The following is a 21,027-nucleotide window of genomic DNA, read 5'->3' on the forward strand; positions in this document are numbered from 1 at the left end:
GAATGTGACACTATTTCCCAAATTTTCTTTATAAAATATAAAAACCAATGTACTCATCGTCACTCGATCGCAATACAATGTTTTTCGTGGTAAAAAAACGTTAATGCAATGATTTTATAGGAGTCAAATATGATTTTTCGTGGTAAAAAAACGTTAATGTAATGATGTTATAGGAGTCAAATATGATTTTTCACGTTGTCCAATGATATCCTGTTGCACGTACAGAGTCACAAACGTTCATGTAACGATGTTATAAAATTCAAATATGATTTTTCACGTTGTGCAATGATACCATGTTGTACATACAAAGTCATCTCATGGGGCCACGTAAGGGTGAGAGTAGCCCTTCAACCTGAACGGTTCAGGGAAATTATGGATTGAATGAATAACACAAGTCTATTAAATAGCCTTATATACTTTTGGTTGCTTTTGATTCTCTCTTTGCAGATGGAAAAAAGATTGGTTGCTTTGTGCCCTTTTCTTTACATTTCTTTTTCATGGATGCCCCTCATTCTCTCTCTCTTTCTTTTATTTTGAGTTTCTAGCTCGGTAAGGTGCAGCTGTTTTATTCCATTTTCATCAAACCCCTTCGAGTATAAATACAAGAGTTTCTGTTGATGTTCCTTAACATTAATACACAAGTTTGTAGTTCATTTTACTACACATTGTTAAGGGAATTCATCTCTAGTCGGCTAGAATGAGCTATTCGAATTCATCGGTGGGCTCTGGTAAGCTTCAAGATCCCATCTTTCTTGAATTCCTTTTTTTTTTTTCCTTCTTGAATGTATGTCATTGAAGAGTTGTGGCCAAATTTTTGAGAAGCATTTTTCATGAGAAAATTGCCATTTGGTTCTCTCTTTTATCTTGGCTCAAAAAACTTCAATAAATTTGGCTCTCTGTTTTACCGTTAGCCAAAAGAGCTACAAATTTTCAAATGCACAACTGTTTTCTCCAATTTTCGCTCTGACACTATAAAACACTCCAGCTGAAAATTGTTAGAAGTATAGCAGCTCAAATGTCATGCTTTGATAATCGTGCGACTTAAGTAACCATATCGTGTACTGAATTATTATGCAATAATTATCAGGAAGCAGAACAGCAAGAAAAACATTTGAATTTGGGAGGACATATGTGGTTAGGCCTAAAGGAAAACACCAAGCTACCATAATCTGGCTGCATGGCCTTGGTGACAATGGTTCCAGGTAAAATCTTTTTTTTTCTTCTCCATGCTTTCTGATAATTTCCTTATCTGCTATGTACACCTAATGAAGAACCAGTGAACTCTATGCGTTTCTAAAACATCTCAACTTATCAAAATAGACAAACTTTTTATTACCAGTCTAATCAATTATATATGTAGGAAATATAAAGTTGAGGCCTATATTGTTCTATCATTATCCTAAGATGCTAAGAATAGACAACCTTAATTTAGTATGGGGTAATGTGTCCACAGACTTCACAGCAGCAAAATCTTGCTGATATTTTGTTTCTTCTCCGAAAATTGGTTTTTACTTTATCATAAAGTGGAGAGGAAATTAATGGGATTTTTTTTGCATCACAAAAAGGGAGATAAGAAAAGTTCATCGAAGCCAAATGTCAATGGCTACACTCATCCTATGAGGTAAGATTCCACCAGTAATGCAAGAATAAAACAAGCAAAAAGGGTTGATCTCTCCACTCAAATGAGATTTTTTATTTGATTTCCAAGAAACAAGTGGCAGGAAATCAACAAGTGGCACCTCAAATTAAACTTGAACTATATTTTAAATTTTGCCTATTCTTTGAATTTATATAATGTTATGGCATTTCTGCTTCATTCTTTGTATGTTTTTCTATGGGACCACCACCACTTCGCTTTCAACGTTTACCTCAGTACACAGGCAGAAGAAACAATTTTTTGTTGAGAATATTCACAAAATTTGGAAGTATGTGATTTTCTTGATATTTTTTAACACGCTTATCTTTTTCCCAACCATAGCAAATTCAATTTTCATGTCTACTACTAGTTATTTTTACCTCTTTCTCAGTATTTAACTTGTGATGTGAAAAATAATTTGTCATCCACGGTTATTACCTATTTCAGAAGATAATGCAAATGCGAAAACTATACGCAGATTTATGATAGAAACGTGTCTTGCACTGGAATAATATAAGTGATCTTGTTCTATATTTGTTTCTGCAGTTGGTCACAACAATTGGAGAACCTTCCCCTCCCGAATGTAAGTCTCGGTTTCTCAAAATATCATCTAAAATATTCTGTTATGCATTTTGTTGCAACTAAATCGAAACCCTTTTCAAGAATTTAATGCATGGTGTAAACCATGTCATGCAGATAAAATGGATATGCCCTACAGCCCCGACTCGCCCTGTGGCTATACTTGGGGGATTTCCTTGTACTGCATGTAAGCAAAGTTAAATGAATGAAAAGATATTCAAGTTCAATTTCATGGATACATTTATCTTAAAAGGGACTTTTATCAATTTTATGAGTCGCAATTATCTGTCAGGGTTTGATGTGGGAGAGCTTTCTGAAGATGGTCCAGATGATTTTGAAGGTTTAGATGCTTCAGCAGCACATATTGCTAACTTGTTGTCTACAGAGCCTGCTGACAGTAATATTCTCTATTCTTCAAATTGTTATTCTACGTTATATCGCATAGGACTCTTTTTTATTACGAAGAAATAATTGACAATAGCAGCACGACTCAAATTTTATCAGTGCCTAACAGCCTAAATTGTGCGTGCCGACTGCCATAGCACTGGCTTGAGAGCAACTGTTACTCACACAGACTACACATTTGTCATTTCATTTCTGTGCTTTTTTCTTAAAGAATTAAGGTTCACTTGTCTTCATACTCACTTCATATCTTCATGTGCCAGAATCCATTTCATTGCTTGGACAGGAGATCATAGAACTGGATATGTTTAAAATAGTACTCAAAACATGGAATTGGATATGCTTATTGTAATCCCGGTTTACGGTGTATTGCAGTTAAACTTGGTATTGGAGGCTTTAGTATGGGTGCTGCAACTGCTCTCTATTCTGCCACTTGTTTCGCTCAGGGAACATATGGAAATGGCAGCCCATACCCGGTTAACCTGAGGGCTGTTGTTGGTCTGAGCGGTTGGCTTCCCTGTGCTAGGTGGGTTTCTACTTTGCTTCTCCTCAATCATATATACTTTATAAACTCAGATCAGATATATAACCAAAGGGCATTCACCATTAAAAAAAGAAAGGCTTAAGTTCAAAAGGTAGGACTCACAGTCGAATCTCTGTTTCTTCTTAGCCTCGGTCATGATCAAAATCTTGGGTCATTTGTTGTTGCAGGATTGTGAGACATAAGATTGAGGGGTCCCATGAAGCCGCAAGACGTGCTTCATATCTGCCAATATTGCTCTCCCATGGACTTTGTATGTCTTGTTTTTCATTAAAAGCATTTAACATTTCATAACATTTGTTAGATCCCATGCCAAACATGGTCCATGCTTCCCACTATAGTACACATTTTGCCCAGAGTCTTATGTATGATATTGCGTCTGTGTAAGCTTACCCCCTACAGAAACCTGTATGGCATAACAATCGAATCACATCATAGCTTTGTTGTGTATCAACATATAATCTTACAGTTCAGCACATTAACCTCATTGGATTCTTCGACAGGTGACGAAGTGGTTCCTCACAAATATGGAGAGAGGTCCTATCATACATTAAGCCAAGCTGGATTTCGAAATCTAGCATTTAAATCATATGATGGGTATTTAAGACTTTCTTCTTCTGACTCATATGCAGTTATCTCAGCAACAGTTAACTACATTTAGTTTGATTGCTGTTTAGGATCGGTCATTATACTGTGCCTAAGGAGATGGACGAGGTCAGCAATTGGTTACATACAAGGTTGGGACTTTAGGATTTGAACTTCAGCGCAAGAAAAATTGATGAGAGGCAATAACAAGGGACAGATTGGCTTGCAGAGTGATAGAAGATGATATTAATCCATTACAGTTTTGACTCTTTAAATAAAGTTTTCGAGTTGTCGCTCTTTATTTCATCCTGTATACTGCTAACGTATGATTTGGATTGGGTATTTTGTTGGTGATAGTGTGTTGTTTCTGTAATCAATCTATATGGTTTTCGGCATATTCTAATGGATGTATATGTATATCTCTTTTCTTTCCTTCCTTCTGTTGTGTGCACGAGTATTTTCACGACGTTTGCCTCAAAATACAGTCACTGCATCATATATTCTCGCTTTAAAATGATAGTTCAAAATTTCAACTTTATGTATATGTCATCAAAATTTAGGATTATGTAGACATAACATTTCACACAGCATATAAAAGCAGCACACACTAAAAAAACCATATAATTTATAACTGGATCTTAAACTTGACCTTGATATGTTCGACCATTACTCCTGCAGTGCTTGATATTGATCTTGTAATCGACTAATCATCATGATATTCTCCCACCGATAACTTCGTCCTGAGCACGAAATCACTGGATCGTTTTCAGAATGATAGTTCGATACTGATGTTGGATTTGACTCTCCTTGATTACTCGGTTCTGTTGTCAATGTCCTCTGGATCTGTCACTACTTCTCCACAAATTAACGTAAGACAACAAGAGCCCACCAATTCGTAACATGTATCCAATCAGTTTGTCCTAAATCTCAGGTATCAAGAAGTTTAAAACAATAACCTTCCATCACTCCAAAAATCATCTACCTCTAATTCATCCCAGCTAGGCCATCCATCATTGTCATCCTAAAAATCTGAGAGGTTTGCAAAGCAATGCCTCTCTGATGCTCCATCATCATCCGATTCAACTTGGACCGGCCACCAAAAGACGATCAGGATGGTGTTCAAACCTAGAATGCTTCCTTATCACAACATAGTTTCCACTGATTTTACACATTTCTAGATAACATCTTAGTGTAGATTTTGTGAGCCTCCATCCTCACCAAAAGTTCAGTTTGCTGCTCGGTTCCGCAATATCGACTTCCAAAATTGATCAAGGCAATTCTCAAGTGTCAATATCTTGGAATAGCAACGACACAAGATCGCGATGGGGGCTCCATAGAGATGGGATATCGAACTTCTTCCCAATATTCTCTTTAATCTCCAACAGGAAGCAAAATGAGCTTTTAGAATCGCTATATCCCCACTTTTCATGCTGGAGACAACTTATCCCTTTTCAAATTTCTAAACTCTGTTCTCTTCACACGGTGAGCCTACTTCAAATCATTGAGATTACAAATATTTTCTGAGATTGCAATGATTCACACAACATCTCAACAATCCAAATTCAGTATGATATCATGGCATTAAGCTACACTATTCAAGAATTTTCTCCAAACAAAAGCTCAAATTCCACACAATTCACGAATGACACCGAAGAAAACTACCGGAATATCAGGATTCGGGAACGTTGAGATTTAAACATTACCAAAACAAAAATCAAATCAAATCAAACGAACCTGTGCCCCCGATAGATTCAAGAATTGAATCCGGGGCCAAGAAATTCCAGATTCTGTGGAACGGTCAAAGTCAAAATGTCGGGAAAGTTGAGGCAGAAAATTTGCGTGAACAGTATTTTACCAAACTGCCCTTTTCAGAGTTCTCTCGTTGAGCTTCATAAAAAAAAAAAAAAAATTGCGTTTTTGATCTATGTTTGTCATTTTGTGATTTCAGTTTTTTATATTTTCAGATTTTAGTTTTAGTCCGCTAACTTTATTTTTTGGCAATTTTAGTCCTTTTTCCGACGTGACGCTGACATGGCACCAATCCAGTGCTGATGTGGAGCTGACGTATACAATGTCACATAAGCATTTTTGAATAAAAAGGATCGAAATTGCCAAAAATCAGAACATGCAGGATTAAAACTGAAATGTGAAAACATAGAAAACTAAAATCGCAAAGTGACAAACATACAGGACTAAATTTGCAATTTTTTCTAAAAAAAATCAATAATTTGTATACATCAATCACCGTTCAGTATTTATCATCACCAAAAAAATTAAAACTTTCATTTGCCCCTTTTAATTAAAACAATAAATATATTTAATTTTTTTATTAAACCTTCTCCACTTAGATTGTTATTATACAACTTTCCATACAAGCAAACTATTGATATTTGACACATTTCTCTTCAATTTTTCCCATAAAATAAACATGCATGATCTTATAAATTTATATATGTGTGAGATTAATTTATCATTAGTTTTTATACACCTAACATATGTGTTTCGAAGATGATATTGTATCAACTGCTTCCATGGGTGTGTTAGGAACTTAGGGGAGTTTGCTATCGGGTTATATAAGATGTGTTACAAGTCTATAATATTTCATAAAATAAAACTTATTATATACTGAATGATCAAACCAAATTATACAGACGCAAAGAAAACCCTGCCCTCAAATTGTGAAACAAATTCAAGGGACAAAACATCCTTTCAAACAAGAAAATATATATCCAAATGAAACGACTCCAATAATTCGAGACAACAACAACAACAACCAAACACGAGTATATCGACACTCAAACTACTCGTTCGACGCAGCATCGCCGTTCAAGCCTAATGCATTCTTCACTGCATTCGTCGCACCCGTGGCGGTCTCCTTCACCTGACCCCCGGCATTCTGAAGGAACCCGCCGGTGTTCTCCTTGCCGGATTCCGCCGCTCCCGACGCATTCTCCTTGGTGGCATGAGTCTTCTCCTTGGCAGCATCCGTAGTGTCATAAGTCTTGTCCTTGGCCGTCTGGCCTGCGCCGACGACCTTGTCCTTAGCGGCTTGAGTAGTGTCATAAGTCGTGTCCTTGGCAGTCTGGCCTGCGCCGACGACCTTGTCCTTAGCGGCTTGAGTAGTGTCATAAGTCGTGTCCTTGGCAGTCTGGCCTGCGCCGACGACCTTGTCCTTAGCGGCTTGAGTAGTGTCATAAGTCGTGTCCTTGGCAGTCTGGCCTGCGCCGACGACCTTGTCCTTGGCGGCTTGAGTAGTGTCATAAGTCTTGTCCTTGGTGACTTGGCCTGCGCCGACGACCTTGTCCTTGGCGGCTTGAGCGGCTTGAGCGGCCTTGTCCTTGACGGAGGTGAAGAAGTTGCCGGTGTTATCTTTGGCTCCGGTAGCCTGGTCTTTCACGGTGTCGACTCCATGTCCGATCTTCTCCTGTAACATGCAAATGTTGTGAAGCTTATTATAACTTTATATACTTTTCACTTCAAGACACATTTAGTTGCGGAGATATCAAAAAGTGTTTGATTCGAGTTTTACAAACCATTGATTTATAATTTTTATATTATGCATATTTCATCATCTCATGTGTTAACGAATCAAATAGCATCTAAATGTATGTGTGAAATGATACATAAATATAGACATGAGAGCAACTCTACATAATTTGAAAAGAAATGAATGAATTGAAAAGAGGGATAATAAAATAAAAATAAAAATTGAAAATAATAGAGAAAACATAAGTGTAAGTGAAAGGACCACACCATGCAATTTTTATGTAATGCTTAAATTTAATAAATAATAATAGATAAGTTAGATATACATGAGACATATTCTTATTTATATATACATGATATTGATCGGAAATAAGAGAGAGACCTGAGCTTGACCCTTGGCTTCACCGGCGTTGTAGTTGATCTGGTCGTTGGATGCCATTTTCGATGTCGAAACGATACAAAATAAACGTCTAGAGAAAATATATTATGAGGATTGAATTCACAAGTTGCAAAGTGTTTTTGGATGGTAACATAGGGGGATTGGCGATGGGTTAATATAGAGTTTTGGGGATGCCAAGTGTACGATTCTCTTTGGACGCGTGTTAAGGCTACGTGCCCTGTAACATTAGGCTCGTTAAATTTTTTTATCGAGTTCCGATAGGTTGATTTTGTTTGTATAGGGCCACGTGTGTTTATTTCTACATTAATAATTAATTACAAAGAATCCTTTATTATATTTTATTCATTAATTTTTGGTGAGATTCGTTGATATATTTATGCTTTGCTAGCCAGCTGTGTGTCTTCGAATATTTAACCAATTCATTTTATTAGTGATTAAGCTTTTTCGTCTTGGTTCCAATAAATTTATTTATTTATTATTTCAAGAAAATTTGTTTTTTGTTTTTTTTAATGATGAAAAGAGTTATGAATGAAATAGATTTGTTAATTCGCTTTTATGTTGTGTTGCAAGAATCTTATCCATTAGTTTATTATTATTATTATTATTCGAACTTTGTTAAAATTTAATCATGAATTTAAGTACTTGATTAATGTTAAACTTTTTATTATATATATATGTGTATTTAATTCAGAAAAATCCAAATAAGATCAGCCATGCCATGTGGCACAGTTGTTGAGGCGTTCGTATTATATAAAAGTCAAATATTTCGGAAAGGCAGCGTAGGCTACGTAGCCCGTAACTGGAGCGGTATGCATATTCCATAATTTACTATTAAATATATAATGAAAAAATTATATTCTTTTATTTTTAATTTTTATTAATGACAACATAATTTCTGGACTAATTTACTGAGATTCTCGGGATCAATCTTTCTTATTCTTCTCCTTAAGTTTTGTTCTTTCTATGTAAAGCTATATATGCATCTTGTATATATTTTAGTGAAGATCATTGTGAATAAAATAACTCATTTTTTTCTGAATCGTTTATTGCTTTTATCAATTTTGGTGTATTTAGTTACAGTGGAATATGATAGAAATGTGATATTGTTGTTGGGTTTTTTTTTCTTGGAAAGGAATGTGTTATTATATTAAAGATGAAATTTTAACTACTCACACAAACAACAGACCAATTGACAATGCGATCTTTACAGTTTCTAAAAATTATCAAACATTAATAACACCTTACTTGGTCAGAATGGTCACACGATCGAATTAAACAAATGAAAACATAAAATGGAACAAACAAAGAACACAGAAAAAAATGTAAAATTATAGGCTTTTGGTCCATTCCCGAAGATATCATCACTCTTTTTCAAGAGGATTCGTGACAATTCAAGCCCTGATAAAGTTCTAATTAATGCAATGAATTGATATTTTTATGCATGTTATAATTATGATTTTGATCGAAATGCTAACTTGTGCGAGCGCACGTACGTTACTTTCAGCCAAAATTAAGAAGTTAATCTAAATGTGGCTAAATAAGAAGAAATAACTCGTACGTTTTGACCAACATGGCTAGAGATCAAGTTATATAGTCTTACATTATCTCCAAAAAAAAAAAATTATAGTCTTACATTAAAAAATATAATAATAATAGTTATTATCCTATATATATATTTTCGCTTTACACAAATAGTTATATGATTTATTGCTATTTTTTTCTCTTTACACAAATAATTATACGGTTGTATACATACCACAAATGAAAAAAATTGTCTAATCTTCCAAACAGTTAATTTTTTTTTCCTATTTAACGAAAATAAAGAAACGTGGTAACTATGATCCCTTTTTCTTGTTAAATTATCCCTTTTATTTTTATCGTACTTAATCCTCATCTCACCGTTTGGCATGTACATTGTTAATTTGTAATATTATACATCGACACATATCGGCCAGTGCGCGTTTATATATTGAAGCTAGCATATAATAATAATAATAATAATAATAATAATAATAAAATGAAAAAGTTACTCTCCATCCATGTAAGAAAATAGAAATAACAATATAGTGATCAATGAAACCAAATTACAAAGACACAAATAAAGGAAACCAATACACCCTCAAACTTGTAACATCAAATTCAAGGAAGAAGAGGCTTCCTCTTACACAAGAACGAAAATTCAACACATAATGCAATAACATCGACGTATCACTATATCGCACAAATCTGTTCAATTCTGTGCATCGGAAACCTTGTCCTTGGCAGCTTGAGTGGTGTCCGCCGCCTTGTCCTTTGTGGCTTGGCCTGCGCCGGTGACCTTGTCCTTGGCCACCTGCGCCGCCTCGGTAACCTTGTCCTTGGCGGCGGTGAAGAAGTTGCCCGTGTTCTCTTTTGCGCCCTCGGCGTTACTCTTCGCGGCGTCCACTCCATGCCCAATCTTCTCCTGCATGTGCACAATACTACTCAAATAACTCTAAATTGTAGCATACCACACCAAACTATGTATAACACAATTTATAGTAAGTTATGTGTTACATTTCCATTGGATTTGATTTTTGAGAGTTATGTATAAGAAATTGGACAATTCTCTTTTTTTGAACTAGTTTTTGAAGCCTAATATTTTGAGATCCATGATCTTTACACGGATATCAGAAATAGCTCGTGGACTATTTATTTCATCAAGTGAAAAAAGTTAACAAGTTTTATCAATTTTTTACCGTGCTCGCAACGTGTCTAGCTAGCATATTATTCTCGTCAAAGATTATTCTCATAGAATATAACTTGAGGGGGGTGATATTTCAAACATTTTTCTTAAGATATACAAAGTGATTAAAATGGAAGAAATGAAAGAACCTTAGCTTGGCCCTTGGCTTCACCAGCATTGTAGTTGATTTGATCGTTGGATGCCATTTTCGATGCTTAGCTTTTTGTGGAAAAATACGAAAAGGGATTTGAGAAAATATAGTAAAATACTTCTCACAAGATTTGATAAATTTGTAGGATGATGACTTAAAGTAGAGGGCAAAGGGTTAATATAGAGGTAGGGGGGAACGTAGGGAGATGCCAAGTGTCCAACATTTACACGACGCGTGTAATGTTAGGGCTACGTGCCCTTCAACATTAGGCTCGTCAAAATTTTTTAATATGATGTTCAATTTGTTTATTTTATGAATGTTTTCCGTTGTTTTCTTTTGTTTCCATTGGGCCACGTATGAAGATTGCGTGATTGTTTTAAATTTATTTACTATTTTTTGGTGAGATTCTTGTGTATGGATGATATCAAAAGATCGTGATTGGTTAAAAAACACAAAAAAAAAAAAAAAAAGATCGTGATTTATAAATTATATATTTCTTTCAAGTTGTATATATTCATGTGGATGATCTATAGTTCGAACATGTATTTGAAAAATATTTATAGAATTTTATAATTGAAACAAATTGGATTATATTTTTGTAAAAATTTTCAAATTTATAGTTTTGAAAAACAAATGAAACGTGTTTTTGTTTATGTTGTTTTAGTATGAAAGATAATGAAAAATAATGTTATTTTTAAAATATTAAAATATTAAAAATAGTTTTTATAGAATAGTTTTCTAAAAATATATTTATTTCAAAATAAATTTTAAAATATATATTTTATAATTTTTTTTAAAAAAACAGTTATATATATACATCATATTTTAAACTTCAAAAAACAAAATGACATCAAGTCATCAACCAATTGTACATGGCACACTTCTTAAGGCATCCATGATATAAAGGGAAAGTTGTCATTTTGTTAAACGTAAATTATACTTATTTTCATAGAAATCCAATTCTGTTTTTTTAATTTTCTCCATGTACGATTTTGGGTTTGTATATTATAAAAATTTTAGTTTTAATTATTTAATTTTTTTATTTTCAAAAAATTTATTCATTTTTTTATAGGGGGTGTCGATGTAGCACTACACATATCATCAACACCTTATAAGCATCTAATCGAAAAAAAAGACTAAAATTAATTTTAAAAAATGGATTAAAATTAAGTTTGATAATATAGAAAACCAATAAAGAAAAATATAAAGGAAAAAAAAATAAGTTTCCAATCCAATTAATAAGTAACTATACTTCTATGTTTTTCAAATCAATAACCTTCACCACTATATCTTTTACTAATATATTAAATTTGAGCAGCCTATAATAACTATTTCATTTGATTGTATGTCTTTTTTTTCAACTGCCCTCATCCATTCTCCACCATTTTTCTCAAACCTCACAAAAATCTAATTTTAACTTTAAATTTAAATTTAAAATTTAGAAAAAAGAGAAAAAAACTTTCCTACGTTTCGGAAAATCATCTTGGCTCGTACATAACTTTCCTTCTATATTTTTCACTCATGTTCTCATGATTCAATTCGTTTGCTTCTCCAAAAATTCAAGAAAAATATGTTTTGCAGATCTCCTCTCATCAGATTTATGGGTATTGTTTCCAAGAGTTTTTTTATGGTGCCCAACTCATATGCCCAACTTCATGCCCACCATGTACAATATGTGAGTTGACCAACACAATTGATGAGTTGACTTATCACATATTGTACATGGTGGGCATGGAGTTGGGCATATAGAGTTGGGCACCATAAAAGAACTCTGTTTCCAAATCCACTATCTCCATAAATTGGTACGTATGTTTTAAAATTTTGTTTTATTCTTACATGTTTTTTAAAAAATTAAGTGCAAAATTTTGTCAGTCTTCCATCCATTTTTGAGTTTTTTTGTCATGTTAATTTGTTAAATTTCTCATGGTATTGTGTTTATGTCATAGTGTGTTTGTCCTTTTATTTTTCTGACTTTGTGTATTTAATATTAATGTGTATGGCCATCCTCAGAATCTTTAATTCAAACTTCAACGGTTTGTCATTCGTAGCTGACATACACATCCTGCGGTATTAATGTAAGTAATTTCACAAAATTGGGCTAATAATTTCATTTAATTCACCGTCTGAATTAATCCTTATTTCTGAGCTCAACGATTCCATTGAAACTGATAAAGTTCTCCAATCACGAGGTTGAAAGTAAGTTAACAAAATTTATGTTTCCAACTGACTTCATTCAATTTATTGTTTTATGTTCTCTTCTCCTATTAATTTATTCATGGTTTTCACTCAATACTGAGAATCGGTGTTAATATTTGCTTTCATTTACTGGGACTGGGAATTAAAGTTATTTGGTTAATTATTGGATATATTGATTGAAACATTTCGATTCAGAGTTGTATAACATTCTCTATAAATTTTTACTTTCAAAGATATCATTATTTAGACTTATTTTTTAGATACTGCGAAAGAGCATGTATTACACACGCACAGAGGCGTAGCCAGGAATATTTTCTCTGATGGACAGAATGTTTCTCATTACTAACTCAAACATCACACAATAAAAATAAAAGAAACTAAAGAAACGTACATAATTTTTATCTAAACCGTATTTTGCGATTTTTCAATACATAAAACTTGTTTATTATAAATTCTGTATCAATACCAAAAGAAATATCACTTTCTATATAAACAACCATATTATTGGCTAGAAGGTCATTTTCAATTTTATTTCGAAATTGCGTCTTAATGAGTTTCATCTATGAAAAAACTCGTTCTGTAGTTGTTGTAGAAATTAAAAGAGTCAAAACCTATCGAACCAACCTATCAATCATTTTCCATTTTACTTCGAAGTGGCGTCCTAATTCATTTCAAATTGTAAATTCTTTACTATTTTTTAACCATAAAAAGTTCAATCTTAAAAATTTCATCATAATTCTATAGACACAAGAGAACAAGTTAAATCATATAATAGATTTTAAATATGAAGATAAAGATACACTGATTTGTATTCTTTGAACAAATATAAACTAGATACTAATTTCAATGTCTGCATTTTAATCCTAAATATTAGAAATCTTAAATGTTGTTGCTTTTAAAATGTTAAGATTAAGATTTACTAACAACTGAACTGAAAATGAAATAAATATGAAAAAAAATTAATTTTAATATTGCAGAATAACAAATTTCGATGACATAATGATATACGATCAACACTTTCAGCAATTTTCTAGTAAGAGAAAATGTAATCTCTTTTGCTTTTGTATTCCGTCTTATGTTTATGCGGTGGAATATCGATGATTTGTCACACATATTTCGCAACACATATATATAAATTCGAATCGATCTATCACACACACATAGATTTGCGACATATATAGATTCAAGCTCGCCGGCATAACAAGTACTATTAATTACGGCACGAAATGAAGATTTATTAGAAAAATAGAAATACATGTTCAACACATACAAAATGCAATTATAACATCACATAATTGATAATAAAGGACAAATGTATCCAATGATCTAATTGCCTCCCGAAACATTGTCCTTGGCAGCTTGAGTGGTGTCCGCCGCCTTGTCCTTGGTGGCTTGGCCTGCGCCGGTGACCTTGTCCTTGGCCACCTGCGCCGCCTCGGCAACCTTGTCCTTGGCTGTGGTGAAGAAGTTGCCCGTGTTCTCTTTCGCTCCCTCGGCGTTGCTCTTCACGGCGTCCATTCCATGCCCTATCTTCTCCTGCATTGCACACACACATGTTGCCAACAAACTATCAAATACAAGTCGATACTTTTATTATATGATATCATAGTCAAGTTCATGAGTTCAACCACAGTTAAGTACTACTATGTTTTACGTACCAAGTAAATGTGGTAAACCAATGATCTATCAAATTTTACTATACTCGAAATGTGTCTTGTTAGCTAGTACGTATATATACTATTCACGTCAAAGATTTTGCAAATGAACATCCGTAGAGGATTAACCAAGTGAAGTAAGAACTATGAGATTTTGGACAATCTTCAATAAGAATATTAGATAAAAAGTGATTTAAGGGGATCAAGCGCGAAATCAAATAAACCTGAGCTTGGCCCTTGGCTTCACCAGCATTGTAGTTGATTTGATCGTTGGATGCCATTTTCGATGCTTATAAGCTTTTTGTGGAAAAATACGAAAAGGGATTTGAGAAAATAGTGTAAAGTATTAGCAAGTTATGAGAACTTTATCTTGGCTGATGACTTAATGTGGTGGGATCGAAAAGGTCTTAATATTGAGGTCGGAGGATAGTAGGGAGATGCCAAGTATCTAATATTTACACGACGCGTGTACTAAAATTAAGGGCTACGTGCCCTTCAACATTAGGCTCATTTAATTTTTTAATCTCTTATTTGTTTATTATTTAATGAATGTTCCCATGATGTTCATAAGTTTACGTAGTGCCACGCATGAGGATTGCGTTGTTGTTTTAAATTTATAATTATTTTTTAGGGTGAGATTCTTGCGTGTGGATGATATCAAAGGATCATGATAAACTTATTGTTAGTTTTATATTCATGTGGATAATGGATATGGATCTGTGTGTACTTAATTTCCAAATAAATAAATAAATAAATTGTTAGAGCTTAAATTTGTTAATTCATTTTGTTAGTGATAAATCAGGGTCATCATTTCATTTTCAATAATAATGGTGACGTAGGTCAGTATTTATCGTCAATGATTATTTAAAAAAAAGAAAAGAAAAGAAAACATTTTCGTGCAAGTCAATCTATCGCGGTAGATTTCAACCTAGCATATGGGTAATACCACAATGATAGGTCTAATGTCCCATTGATCGGCTAAATCGATTTGATAAAAATCTACTGGCTAGCGCACCAGGTCAAGTAATAGTAAAGTGGACTGAGATTCCAAGTATCGATCCCACAGAAACTGCAATCAATTCTCAAGAATTAATTATTTAGCTTAATCTAGAAAAAATCATAAAAGCAATTTGATTTAAATAAAATAAGAATTTAAAATAAAAACTTCTAAAGAAATAAGAATTAAAATAATTGAAGATAAAAATAATTAAAACAAGACAACCAAGACACACGTAGGTACCAAACAAATCATGTAACATGTAGTTGATTCAGGACTCAGATTTAATCTTAGATCACGGGAATTCTCCTATCTTGTTCAAAGGTCTATTTCTAAAACAATCAAACCTATTCAAATATTGACGAACTAATCTTTCGTAATTCTAATCAAATTTGAATGCATTAAATATTTGTGAAAATTCAGTTTACACCCAAACCGCACACTGAAACCGAATTCTATTTCTAGTCGGTTTTACAATATGTTGATTATCAGAGTGATCAAAATCAATACCTCATCTGTCGACTTGGAATCGATTAACATGCAAGCAAACAGTTGATCAGACTATTCACAAGACAAATATAAATCTGACAATCAATAAAATAAAATCAACTCTGAAAAATCCCAAACAAACATCCAAGTTTTCTACATAAATTTGTTCGGCTCAATCACGCCGTCTTTGTTGAAAATAAACTACTCAATAATTAAAAACAATAATTCAAAAATAAAAAAAATAAGAAAGAAAAGAGAAATCTTTTCTCCCAAGCCTTGTAGCCGCATCTCTTGCGTTGTCTGTGCTCTGAAACTTCCGAACCCTCAAAAATATGTTATATCTTCTATTTATATGGTCCGGAACTTGTACCAATTAATTTCCTTCACAAAATAGGACTTTTCGGAACAAAACTGACCCCGTAACATGCGCACGCGCGCGAAAAATGCCTCTCGCGCGCGCAACATTAAAAAATAGAGGTCTGTAACTCCGATTCGCGCGCGTGCGAGCTTGATTCTCGCGCGTGCGCAGTACAATTTTTCTGCTCCGAGCGACGATTTTGAAAAATTTATATCTCAAGATCTAGCCTTCGGATCAAGCTGAAATTTGGACAGCAACTTTAAAACATCTTGAAATTTAATCTGAACGGTGGAGATCGGATTCGGATTTCTCTAAAATTAAATTTAATTTTTTGAGCAAATCTGCTCTGTAATTTACTCTTCAAAAATATATTTTCCTACAAAATCAACCCGAGGAGTGAAATACACAAGTATGCACTAAAAAACATAAAAACACATAAAAATAATATAAATGCACACAAAATAGACATAAATCTATCACGAACTAATGCATACAAAATGCACTAATTAACACCCCCATACTTAAACCTTGTTCGCCCTCGAGCAAGACATGCAAACAAAAATATAAGTGAGGACGAATCATGAATGTGCACAGCCTCCAAGAAGTTCAATCACAAAACAAAATCACACACACTCTCAACTTTTCATAATATACATTCGGTTTAACGTGAACGTGTGTGTGTGAACTGTCATTCCAGTTTCATTCAACTTAGACCGAATTCGTTTCAAAACTGCTTAGCGACCTATGACAAATTAGTACAAGTTTAATTCACTCTTCAAGTGCTCATTCCTTCTAATGACTTCTAGACTAAACCCACCTCCCTTGAGATAATGAATTACACACCTCCGGATTTTGCACCCGATATTGCTTTAGCCCCAATAATTACCCGCTGACTTAGTTATAACTGGCTAGGATACGAAATTTTTTATTTTTTTTAAATGTCCTCATCTATAGCCCGGATGAAGCATCAACCTCATTTTATCCGCAAACTTAGCTGTGGAGCAATAATTAGGATTGCAATTATTGTCCAAGCCCGTAATCTAAAGGGAAAGAAGTCATATTTTGGTCATATAAAATAGTCGGGAAGATAATTTGCTTGTCTTTATCAATTTTTTTTGAAAATGTACTTTTTATAGAAATACAATAGCCAATATTTTTTGTACTGCAATTTTGTAAATTTCCAATTTTTATAATCAATTTCAGTTTAGTCTTATAATTTTTTATTTTTGTAAATTTTATTCTTTTTATACGGAGTGCTAATGTGGTCATTATACGCATCACCACTACATTGACATTACATAATTGGTTCCATGTCAGCTAGTCTGAAAAAAAAAATTGTATTAATTGTAAAAAAAGAAAGAAAACAGACTAAAATTTAAATGTGATTGTATATATAACCAAAATTACAAATATAAAAAAGACAATTTTCCAATAAAATTTATAAGTTTATATACTCTTATGTTTTTCAAATCAATAACTTTAACTACTATATTTTTAATTAAACTCGAAAGTCTCCATTTATAAAAAGTACTTTTAGTTTTATGTCCGTTTTTTCTTTTCTAAAACACGTTTTTAGATGCAATTAAATTATATGGTTTTTTTTTTTTTTTTGCCTTTTTCAATTAACACATGGGTTATTTATATATATATATATATATATATATATATATATATATATATATATATATATACTCTAAATTTGTCTTTTTACTCTTTATTAATTGTGCTTCTGGTCTCTTATTTAATCATGTTTTAATTTTGATTTTTTTTAAAAAAAGGTTTGAACCATTTTTCATTTGATTGTCTCTTACTTTTTTTATTTTTGGTCTTGTAATTAAACATTGAATTTTTTTTTTCAATCATGTAACTTACATGTTTTTTTTATATTTTTAATCATATTACGATGAAGTTTTATTTATACTCATGCAACTTATATATTTTTTCATTTTTATTCTTTTAACTTTTTAATCATTTTTTATTGGTCATAAAAAGATTGAAGATGAAAGAAAATACAAATTAAAAAATAAAAAATAAAACAATACACACAAGTTACATGATTAAAAATGAAAATTCATCTAACATGAAAAAATCATGTAAATTACATGATTGAAAATACAAATTCACTATCAAAAGTAAAAAAAATGCAAATAACAAGGCTAAAATGGTTGTTATCCCTACTAAAACAACATCACTTACATGAGTTACTTACACCACATATATTAGAACTTATGCTGAAAAAAAAGTAATTAATAAGAAAAAACAAATTTATTGCACGACAATAAGAATTAAAGATATTGCTAAAATAGATATTAAAAGGTTAAACTCACAATAAGATTAACTTAAATAATATACAAAGATCAATTTTCCTACACAGAACAAAAAAGCAGCTCGCGGAGTTGGCTGCACGGAAAATAGCTATATATCTCATATTTTGTACGCGAAAGACAAATGTGGTGGCACATCTTTTTCCATATATAAGGGATTACCTTCACAAAATACCATGATATACTGCTGGTCCATTTATTAAAAAAAAATTCAGGTTGTACATAATAACCTTGTAATTGATTGTCAATTGTTAAGTATTTAATTCCTTGGGGGAAAATATCTTGGAGGCTATAGAAAGAACTCTCACGAAAGTGAGGATGAATAAAATAAAATAACTCTGAAAAAAAAAAAAAATTAAACCTTTCCGCATTTGGTCCAATTTTTGACAGATAGATAAGTCATCTACTTGTATTAACTAATATGACGTAAATGTTGTCGCTTTAATTTTAACTGAATTAAATATGAAAAATGAACTTACAGTAGAAAAAAAAAAATCGATGGAACATTAATTTCAAGGCTCTTATTGACCAATTACGAAGATCAGATGTGCGGTTTTTTCCATCTAACATAAGCACGTACTCAGGGCCCATATAGTTCGTGTATATATATATATTTTATTTATTTATTGAGTTAATTATATATATTAATTATTATTTTTAATTGATTGGATTTTTTAATTTATTGATATATATGAGTTTTATTTAAGTTATTTAAGCTTTTATATTTTGTGTTTATATAGACCAATTTATGAAACATTCAATATATTGAATATTATATGCTATTTTGACTACAAAATAATATCATAAATTCAAAATAAATCTATAATTATGTACATTATCACATTAAAAAAATTATACTTTATAAAATATAAAACAATTATTCAACTTATTTTTTTTAAAAAAAATTTAATTCATTAACTCATCAAATTTTCAATTTTTTTTATAAAATATAATTTAATTATTGAAATACATTCACTGTTGAACATAAAAAATATTTATAAGGATATTGATATATTAAAATTTTGTGTCATTACTAACATGATTGATATTTAATTTTTTTTAAAATCATAAACAAGTTTGAAAGATATATAAATAATAAAATATTAACATAAATCTAATATGTATATTGATCCTATGAGTTTTATTCATATTTTTTTTTTTTAAAATTAGCCCCTCTCGCAAAATCCTGGTTTCGTCCGTGCAGTACTTTCGATTTTAAGAATTATTTTAGCCATTTTCTAATTTTAGAGAAAAAAGAAAGAGAAAATTGGTACTTACGTATACTCCATCGTTTGTTAACATATTGGAAAAACAAGCGTGTTAATTAATAGTGCCACAAAATGAAGCTTTATTAGGGATATAGCAATGTTCAAGACAAATGTAATAACATCATATGATTACATCGATCGGATCACAAATCTATTCCGATCCTATTCATGGTAAACCTTGTCCTTGGCAGCTTGAGTAGTGTCCGCCGTCTTGTCTTTGGTGGCTTGAGTGGTATCCGCCGCCTTGTCCTTGGTGGCTTGGCCTGCGCCGGTGACCTTTTCCTTGGCCACCTGCGCAGCCTCGGCAACCTTGTCCTTGGCGGTGGTGAAGAAGTTGCCGGTGTTCTCTTTCGCTCCCTCGGCGTTGCTCTTCACGGCGTCCGCTCCATGTCCCAACTTCTCCTGTAACACACACACATGTTGCAGCCTACTAAATCACTAACTCTTAACTCTATATTTAGTTAGTTTTTTCGATGCGTGTTACATGTCCCACATAGACATAGTTCGGATAGATTAAGTTCTCAATATTTGCATATATAATTTTATCATGATATCAGAGTCAAACTCCGCTCTCTCAAAGATGAGGAGTGGACTACTAATTAGTCTAGCTAGCGTATTATTCACATCAAACATATGACAAACATTGAGTGAGTATTTAAACAATCTTCCTACGAGATAAAAGTGATTTGAGGGGAAAGAAGTGAAAGAACCTGAGCTTGGCCCTTGGTTTCCCCAGCCTTGTAGTTGATTTCATTGTTGGATGCCATTTTCGATGCTTTAGCTTTTTGACGAAAAACACGAATGGGATTTCAGAAAATGTAGAAAAGTTTTCACAAGATTTGATAACTTTCTTGGATGATGATTTCAAGTGGTGGGCAAAGGGTTAATATATAGGTCGGGGGAATACAGGGAGATGCCAAGTGTCTAATATTTTCATGACGCGTGTAATAAATTAAGGGCTACGTGTCCTTTAAAATTAGGCTGGTTCAATTTTTTTAATCTCCTAATTGTTTATTTTGGGAATGTTTCCATTTGTGTCCATTTGTTGATATAGGGGGCCACGTATAAAGATTTCGTGATTGTTTAATTTTTTAATTCTTGTGTGTGGATAATAATATCAAAGGATCATAATAAAACGAAGACGCAATCACTCAAAATATTATCAACGACAAACCCCAAAAAAAAAAAAAAAACAGCCAAAGGAAATTAATATTATCATATTTTAAATTCGGAAAATCAAAATGACATCAACCAAT

At 32.6% G+C, this 21,027-nt stretch overlaps 2 protein-coding genes across 2 annotated transcripts; one reads left to right on the forward strand and one right to left on the reverse strand.

Annotated features, from left to right (window-relative positions):
- The first annotated feature begins 421 nt into the window (after nucleotides 1–421).
- LOC140859857 (uncharacterized) lies at nucleotides 422–4,162 on the forward strand. The gene is made up of 9 exons (XM_073262454.1): nucleotides 422–728; nucleotides 1,088–1,202; nucleotides 2,183–2,219; nucleotides 2,333–2,402; nucleotides 2,508–2,612; nucleotides 2,993–3,143; nucleotides 3,329–3,411; nucleotides 3,662–3,755; nucleotides 3,836–4,162. The coding sequence occupies exons 1-9, from the start codon at nucleotides 698–700 to the stop codon at nucleotides 3,906–3,908; spliced, it is 759 nt and encodes a 252-aa protein (XP_073118555.1). The 5' UTR covers nucleotides 422–697; the 3' UTR covers nucleotides 3,909–4,162.
- Nucleotides 4,163–6,381: 2,219 nt separating this feature from the next.
- LOC140862004 (uncharacterized) lies at nucleotides 6,382–14,694 on the reverse strand. The gene is made up of 5 exons (XM_073265008.1): nucleotides 14,560–14,694; nucleotides 14,025–14,216; nucleotides 9,867–10,072; nucleotides 7,612–7,699; nucleotides 6,382–7,167 (listed from the first exon to the last, which is right to left on the reverse strand). Exons 1-5 carry the CDS (start codon nucleotides 14,614–14,616, stop codon nucleotides 6,544–6,546), a joined length of 1,167 nt encoding a protein of 388 aa, XP_073121109.1. The 5' UTR covers nucleotides 14,617–14,694; the 3' UTR covers nucleotides 6,382–6,543.
- Between the last annotated feature and the right edge of the window lie 6,333 nt (nucleotides 14,695–21,027).

The sequence above is a fragment of the Henckelia pumila genome, chromosome 4 (assembly GCF_033568475.1).
Source record: "Henckelia pumila isolate YLH828 chromosome 4, ASM3356847v2, whole genome shotgun sequence".
In the NCBI taxonomy this organism is placed as follows: Eukaryota; Viridiplantae; Streptophyta; class Magnoliopsida; order Lamiales; family Gesneriaceae; genus Henckelia; species Henckelia pumila.